Source organism: Penaeus japonicus, unplaced genomic scaffold, assembly GCF_977035675.1.
Source record: "Penaeus japonicus unplaced genomic scaffold, GWHDUDI00000001_assembly GWHDUDI00000040, whole genome shotgun sequence".
Classification (NCBI taxonomy): Eukaryota; Metazoa; Arthropoda; class Malacostraca; order Decapoda; family Penaeidae; genus Penaeus; species Penaeus japonicus.
In genome coordinates, this window is record NW_028234442.1 from 3,379,779 (window position 1) to 3,387,278 (window position 7,500).

At 38.6% G+C, this 7,500-nt stretch overlaps 1 protein-coding gene across 1 annotated transcript in view; it reads left to right on the forward strand.

Moving 5' to 3' along the window:
• LOC122245834 (uncharacterized) overlaps window positions 1–4,243 on the forward strand; it is a 9,659-nt gene extending 5,416 nt beyond the window's left edge. The window contains exons 2-5 of the mRNA XM_086534245.1: window positions 66–143; window positions 1,274–1,363; window positions 2,151–2,230; window positions 3,256–4,243. Of these exons, the coding sequence (XP_086390371.1) occupies window positions 66–143; window positions 1,274–1,363; window positions 2,151–2,230; window positions 3,256–3,931 (924 nt within the window). The 3' untranslated portion in view covers window positions 3,932–4,243. The remainder of the gene's footprint in view (window positions 1–65; window positions 144–1,273; window positions 1,364–2,150; window positions 2,231–3,255) is intronic.
• Window positions 4,244–7,500: the final 3,257 nt, after the last annotated feature.

Genomic DNA, 7,500 nt, shown 5'->3' on the forward strand with positions numbered 1-7,500 from the left:
GAATAAATCGAAGTCACGCTCGGTTGCATGCGGACTCAGACTCACTTCCTATCTCTCTCTTGCAGGTGCTGTTAGCTGGGGTGTTGGCATTCGCCCGCGCCCAGCAGTTCGACTACTATGATTATGTCGACGCTCCACAGACTGTGAGTCCCGCTGGATATTAACTCTTTTGAAATGCATTTAGGATATTGGCCTTTCACTCGGTCCGTGTAAATAATATGAATACACATGAATATACATTATGCTGCACACGCAAAACAAGAACACACACACACACATGCGCGTGCGCACACACACACACACACGCGCGCGCACACACACACACACACACACACACACACACACACACACACACACACACACACACAAACACACATGCGTGCGCACACACACACAGAGAGACAAGCAAACATATTATCATGCCTGTAGTATAGCGATTAAATATATATATTTTTTAGTATTGTTATCCCTACAAAACATTTTCTACTGTGTAAAGGTAACCATAGAAGATGTATGCATGATAAACTTAGTTATTTTTGAAAACTGTTTTACAGAAAGGTGTATCTCATCTTTAATTTCAAAAGCACTAAGTTACACGAGTATTTATATAAATAAGTCACTCATTAAAGCTGATGGCGTGATTACTATGCCACTATTTTCCACACACACACACACACACACACACACGCACACACACACACACACATATATATATATATATATATATATATATATATATATATATATATATATATATATATATATATATATATATTATATAATATATGTATATGTATATATATATATATATATATATATATATATATATATATATATGTGTGTGTGTGTGTGTGTGTGTGTGTGTGTGTGTGTGTGTGTGTGTGTGTGTGTGTTGTATATATATATTATATATATATATATATATATATATATATATATATATATATATATATATATACATATATACATATATATATATATATATATATTATATATATATATATATATATATATGTATATATTATATATATATGTATATGTATATATGTATATATATATATATATATATATATATATATATATATATATATATATATATATATATATGCACACAGTTGGCTACTTATACTATACATATCCCACAGTAATGAATCCACATGAAATTTGCATCTCCCAATATCATAAATATTAACAGCACAATGGATACCACAATAACATTTTTACGAAGCTCAAAGGATGAATAACAAATGACTAACCTCTATGTCTTCAACAGGTCCTTCCCGCCCCTCCCCCTCCCCCTCCTGTCCGGTCAAGACCTGCGTCAAGACCTGTAGTGCGCGGACCGCCTCCTCAGTCGAGACCTGTAAGTATGCCTTGATATTAGATATGGTTGTATTATGATTGATTGAAAATTATAATATATTTGAATAGAATTGAATGTCTCATCTTTAATGTACATCGCTGGACTTGGTCATTTAGAATAAGAACTTTTCATCCGTATTATACAATAAAGAACAAAACCCTTCTTTATGGCTATTTCTTCTTTGTTACATTTATATAATTTTCATTCTGTGTTGTTTCTCACTATATTTCTAATTCTATTTATCTTTCTCGTCATTCATCTTAAACGTTATCAAATACTAATGAAAGTAGGATTAAATGGTACCACCAAAATTGAACAGAGAGCTTGTCTTTCACCAAAGATACGAATGATTTGGGTTTTTTTTCTGGATTTTTATTTGCATTTTGCTCTGAATATGATTATAAAAATGAGATGTGTAATACGCTGATACATATATATGTAGACCTATATATAAACATACATATATAGGTTATATATGCATATACACACACACACACACACACAAACAAACACACACACATATATATGTATACACACACACACACAAACAAACACACACACATATATATGTATACACACACACACACACACACACACATACATATATATATATATATACATATATATACATATATATACATATATACATTTGTTTCACCCACTTAAGCGCCCAGTCACAATACCAATACCGACAACCACAAATCGCAAACACAGTTACAAAATCTAAAAAAAAAAAAAAACTACACTCACACAGCACACTCACAGCCCATTTCCTGTCCTCCCACAGCCCCCCCAGGCCCCGGTCCAACAGCAGACCGCAAATGATCCAAACACCACACCAGTGCCCATCGTTACAGATGTCCGAAGGTAATGGATCTCGCTACTTGTTCTTCTCCTTCTGTTTCATTGACTCTTTCTTAGTTTCGTTTTTTTTTTTTTTTTTCTTCTCTTTTTTTTTGTATGTGTGTTTGTTGTTGTCTTTTTCTTTTATATTTCTTCTTTGTCTCATTCTTCGGTTTTCTCTTCTTCTTCATTTTCTTTTTCTTCCTCATTATCGCCGTCTTCTTATTTTTCTTATTCCTCTCCTTCGTCTTCTTCATATTCTATTCCTCGTCGTATTATTCTCCTTCTGCTTCTTCCTTTTTTTTCTCCATCATCTCCTTCATCGACTTATTCATTTTCTTTCTTCCTCGTCTTCTCCTTCTTCATTTTAATCTATTAATTCTTCTCCTTTATCTTTCCTGTTTTTTTGCGTGTGTTTTTATTTCGTGTTCATTTTTCCTTTTCTATCTTTTTCTTCTTTCTTCCATATTTCTTCCGTCCGGTGTTATAATGAAAACGATTAAGATGATATCATGGACCGTTTATTCTAAGTCACACGTCCAAAGCTGATTCTGTTATTGAATCGTGATCTAACTTGTTTCGCTTTTGGATGGCATCGTCATGTTCTGAAAATAGATCATGAAAATCAATGATCCAGGTGAATATATATGTGTGTGTGTGTGTGTGTGTTTTTGTGTGTGCGTATATGTATATATATACATATATATATATATATATATATATATATATATATATATATATATATATATATATATATATATATATATATGTGTGTGTGTGTGTGTGTGTGTGTGTGTGTGTGTGTGTGTGGATTTAATTTCTGTGTCTCTTTGTTTTTATTCACTCTGTTCTCTGTCTCTCTCTCTCTCCTCTCCCCTCTCTTCTTTTCCTCTCCCTCTCCCCCCTCTTCTCTCCCCTCGCCCTCTCTCTCTCTCTCTATCTATCTATCCCTCAATCTCTCACTCTATGTGTGTGTACTCTCTCTTTTCTCTTTTCCTTGTGTGACTCTCTCTCTCTTTCTTTTCCTCAAATCCGCCTCCCTACCCCAGGATCGACACGAAGACCGGGGGCTTCGTGTACCAGTACGCAGGCGCCGACGGGTCCGCCAAGTACGAGCTGCGCCTCCCGAACGGCACGGTCACGGGCAACTACACCTTCATTAACGACCTGGGCGAACGAGAGACCCGCTGGTACACGGCCGGCGTGCACGACCCGACCCTCGTCGACGAGACCACGGACCCCAACTATGTCGATCTCGGCAACTACGAACTGTACAAGCATCTCGAGGAACCGTACGTGCACGTGGCAGGCGCAGACGAGAGCTTCAACTCACAGGCTCCTCGGTCCAGCCCGAGGGCCCAGCGTCCTTCGGCTCCTCGGTCGTCTGGTCCTCGATCCTCGGCGCCTCGGTCCTCTGCCCCGAGGGCCTCAGCTCCTCGCCCCCCTCCTCCACCACCTCTCCCTGCCTCGACCCCGCTGGACTACGATGACTCTGCGCTCCACTTCATCGAGCCAGCGCCTCTCTTCGACGGGGTCCCCGCCGAGCCTCTCGAGCCCCTGCCGCCTGTCCCTGTCGCCCCCCCACAGCCACCTATCCGAGGGGGCCGAGGGCGTGCTGGCGGCCGCGTCAAAGTGCAGTCCAGACCTGTCGCTCCTCCACACAGATTGAACTCCCAGAGTGCCACTGATGCCTTCCTCGACGACATCATCAACAGGTTCTCATAAGGCGGGTGATTCGACGCTAGAACGACTCCTGTTCAGTCGAAAATGCAACATGAGATTGTCTCAAGATGAAACTCAAAAGAAAATCGTATGTATCATTAGGTTTAAGTGCAATTCGAAGTACGGTAACCCTGACTGACTCTTGTATATACAGTAAGATTTTTTTTTAACACATTTAACCACAAGCAGAAAACAAGAGCAGCCTGCACAAACTCTGAGTAGAATTTGAAAAAGACTTGTTTGTTACGTCCTGCTGCCATTGTTGTTGTTATGACAGCTTTTCTATGAAATAAAAGAGATCTGTATTATATAATATTCCAGTGTTATACTTTACCTCCGTTTCAATTTCTCACACTTACGAAGCAAATTTTAGAAATATGTAGATGAAAATATGAATGAATGAATATAGTGAAAGGATTTTCCTATATATATATATATATATATGTATGTATGTATGTATATATATATATATATATATATATATATATATATATATATATATATATATGTATGTATGTATGTATGTATATATATATATATATATATATATATATATATATATATATATACATATATATATATATATATATGGCATCACCAACAGTCAAGATCACACTAGGATGCTCAAACGGTTTAGGTACCAACTAGTAATTACCTCTCCGAACTATTGCCAGATATATGTATACCATTACCTACTATATATATTTAAACAAATTATAATGCATGGGCACATTATAATTCACGTGCATGTGTGTGCACGTATGGACACTGTTATGTATGGTTGCTTTGTGCATACATACGGGCGTAGACATACGATTGGACATACGATTGGACATTGGACATACGATTTGTGTATATATATGCGTCTACGCTGTACATTCACAGGCACAATCTATATATGGTAACGAATATAAGTGCGGGCACGGGAGCGCGCATAAACATGCAAACATGCATTGTTGCGTAGGCCCTGCACGTATATATAAACAAATGTCCATTCTCACATGAGTAGACTGGAAGGTCATGAGATAGATCGGGGGATACTAAGATCTCCTAATAACATGCAAGACTAACTCAAACGTGTTATTGGAGATTAATGGTATCCTCCGCACTAAAATCACTCCCCCCACTATGCACAATTAAGGCCGACAGGTGGGGGTATCAGGCCACACACATGATTTCCCAGCCAAGAAAATGGCCCTCATTCCCCGGAAGCGAAGGAGCCCCTGGTCACGGCGGCGATCAGGATCGTTCTGGAGCAGAGGGTGCTAAATATATCCGGTTAGACCCAGGCCGCCTAAAGATGATGAATTTATGCACATACAATGTAAGGACTGCTTGACACTGCTTGAGGAACTTTCATTTATTAAATGGGATATTGTAGGACTTTCTGAAGTTAGGAGACTAGGTGAAGAGCAGAAATTACTAAATGATGGACACTTATTATATTGGCGAGGTAATCCCTTGGATAGCAAACAAGAATCAGGAGTAGGTTTCTTAGTTCACAAGCGACTCGAAAAGAATGTTAGGGAATTCTACAGTGTGAGTGAAAGAGCAGTTTCTGTAATACTGAAACTAAACAACAGATATAGCCTAAAAAATCTCCAAGTGTACGCTCCTACCAGCAGTCATAGTGATGAGGAGAAAGAGAGCTTCTATGATGATGTGCAAGCAGCTACCGATAGAGCAAAAACCCATTTTACCGTGATTATGGGGGATTTTAATGCCAAGATAGGTATAAGGGAAGATGGAGAAACCTCGGTTGGGAAACATGGAATAGGCACCAGAAATTAAGGAGGGCAAAGGCTGATAGAATTCGCTGAAGCTTGATCCCTTAAAATTATGAATACATTCTTCGAAAGGAGACCCGGGAGGAATTGAACATGGAAATCACCATCTGACATTAAAAACGAAATTGACTTCATAATCACCAATAAGCGCGACATTGTAAAAGACGTAACTGTTATCAGTAAAGTAAATGTCGGTAGCGACCATAGACTGGTCAGAAGTAGAGTAAAATTACAGCTAAGAAGGGAACGAAATAAGCTCATACAGAAGCCTCTCGTTAAATTAATCAACATTAAGAATAGGGCGACGGAATTCAGTATCATCATCCGAAACAAATACTCAGATCTGGAAGATCTTGACATAAACCAAATGAACGACCAATTCAGTGAGATATTAACGGAAGCTGCACTTGAAATAGGGGGTAAAGACGAAAAAGAAAAGTTTAGTAAGCTTTCGGTGGATATAAATGAGCTTATGAAACAGCGTAGGGACATGAAAATAACATCAATCAGAGACAAGATAGAATCAACAGAGCTGACTAAGACGATAAACAAGAAGAAGAAAGAGGATGTACGCAAATTTAACATACGAAAAATAAACAAAGTTCTGCTTGCCGGCACCAGCCTTAAGGCAACAAAGAGGAGGCTCGGAATAGGGAAAAAACAAATGTATGCAGTAAAGAACCCCAACGGAGAGGTGACATACAATAAAAATGAAATTATCAAAGTAATAGCAGACTTCTATCGCGACTTATACCACTCAAACGATCAACCACATACGGAGACAAACACAACAATTGGAGACGTTCCAAACATCACGGTGGAGGAAGTGAATAGGGCACTAAAAAGCATGAAAAGAGGAAAAACACCAGGAGAAGACGGCATTAGTGTAAATCTTATTCAAGATGCAGGAGAGTTTGCGGCAATATAACTGGCCAGTCTTTATAACAGATGTCTAAGCGTCGGTAAAACCCTGAAGGCCTGGAAAAGCGCAATAATAATTTTAATACACAAAAAGGGAGACACAAAAGACTTAAAGAATTACCGACCTATAAGCCTCCTTTCAGTAATCTATAAACTGTTCACAAAAATCATCATAGCCCGTATCACCGATATATTAGATTCAAAACAACCCAGGGAACAGGCAGGGTTCCGCAGCGGATTCTCAACTACAGACCATATCCACACACTAGCTCAAATAAAAGAGAAAACAAACGAATATAGGAAGCCCCTGAGTATGGCATTCGTAGATTATGAAAAGGCATTCGATTCGGTACAGATATCTGCAGTACTAGATGCAATTCGTAAACAAGGAGTAGAGGAAATATACCGCAGATTATTAGAGGATATATATAGAGATGGTACAGCGACCATCAAAATCCACGCAGAAACCAATAAAATACCAATAAAAAAGGGTCTGTTTACAGCTTGCTTGGAGGAAATATTCAAGAAGTTAGATTGGAAGGAGAGAAGGATTAGAATAGGGAATGAGCACTTAAGCAATCTAAGATTTGCACATGACATTGTTCTTTTCGGCGAGTCAGCAGATGAATTACAATTAATAAGCAATTTAAATAGGGAAAGTCTGAAGATTGACCTTAAAATGAACATGAAAAAGCTAAAGTCATGCTCAACAGCCGAACCCCAGTTAAGCAAATATAAATACAGGGCGAGGTACTAGAAGCAGTGAACGAGTATGTATACCTAGGGCAACTCATTCAGTCGAGCACATCCTGCGAAGCCGAGATAAAACGGCGAATCAGGCTAGGTTGGAGTGCCTTCGGTACA